Source organism: Dermacentor silvarum, chromosome 6 (assembly GCF_013339745.2).
Source record: "Dermacentor silvarum isolate Dsil-2018 chromosome 6, BIME_Dsil_1.4, whole genome shotgun sequence".
Taxonomy (NCBI): domain Eukaryota; kingdom Metazoa; phylum Arthropoda; class Arachnida; order Ixodida; family Ixodidae; genus Dermacentor; species Dermacentor silvarum.
In genome coordinates, this window is record NC_051159.1 from 114,145,766 (window position 1) to 114,146,684 (window position 919).

The window sequence follows — 919 nt, forward strand, 5'->3', positions numbered from 1 at the left end:
GACAAACGCGCGAGCACTGGCACGAGCGCGTTCACGCGGTTACGCCGAGGGACGCCGACGCTCAACCCAGGACCCATGTTTTGGTGGGTGGGGGTGGGGGGAGACTTATACATGCAAAGACTCGGATATGTAGTGTGCTCCGATAATGATGAAGTCCTACTTGTGAACCTCGAAATGTAAATTTGTGCATAAATCTTGACTTTCACATCGCTGGGACGTCGCATTGGCCCTGTCTTTCGCACGCCACCTGACACTCCGTGACTGGTGTCGCGGCCGCTCGGACCCCGAACTACACAACATTACCGTGCACACAAAGGCCGAATCGCTGCACGCAGCGCTCACGCTTTATTGAGTGGCCTCCGGGGATGGATTCGAGATCTTGGTGATCACGATAAGCGTGTACTTTCTGCTCGGAGTGATGAGGATCTCGCGGTCACCAGCCTTCATCTTGAAGAACGAGGGCTGCTTCCCGGTGCCGCTGTTGTTGGCTTCCCTGCAGAGGCCCGCGGCGAGCAGCGCGTACCGGGCAGTCTCCTCGGCGTTGTCCAGCGTGGACTTGATGACCGCCCCGTCGGCCGTGGTGGCGATCACACCCACGACGCCCTCGCGCCGGTGCAGCGATAGGAAGGTGTCCTCGACCTCGCTGCTCGGGGTGCCACGGCCTTTGGCCCTTGTCGTCGTGGCGTTGCAGCCGCGCGATGTCATGGCAGTCGCGATCGTCGTGCACGTGCAAAGAATAGTGAAGCGCTCAGGTTACGCGCCGAGGCTCACCAAGTTCTTCGGATCCTTCTTGCGAATTTAGTCCGCAGCTTCGTGAGACGTGGCCGTGTCGCGACACTGTGCTGCTCAGCCGAGTCACGAGCAGAATGGCGATGGCAATGCGCGGCGCTGCAAAAGCGAGCCACTATAGCACTTCGAG

General features: G+C 59.7%; 1 protein-coding gene across 1 annotated transcript; it reads right to left on the minus strand.

Annotated features, from left to right (window-relative positions):
* Positions 1–345: 345 nt before the first annotated feature.
* Positions 346–705, minus strand: LOC119456835 (uncharacterized). Its single transcript, XM_037718654.1, has one exon. The coding sequence runs from the start codon at positions 703–705 to the stop codon at positions 346–348; it is 360 nt and encodes a 119-aa protein (XP_037574582.1).
* Between the last annotated feature and the right edge of the window lie 214 nt (positions 706–919).

Bases quoted from the DNA above. Each gene is read 5' to 3' on its own strand.
- LOC119456835 (XM_037718654.1), bottom strand. From the start codon at position 705: ATGACATCGCGCGGCTGCAACGCCACGACGACAAGGGCCAAAGGCCGT.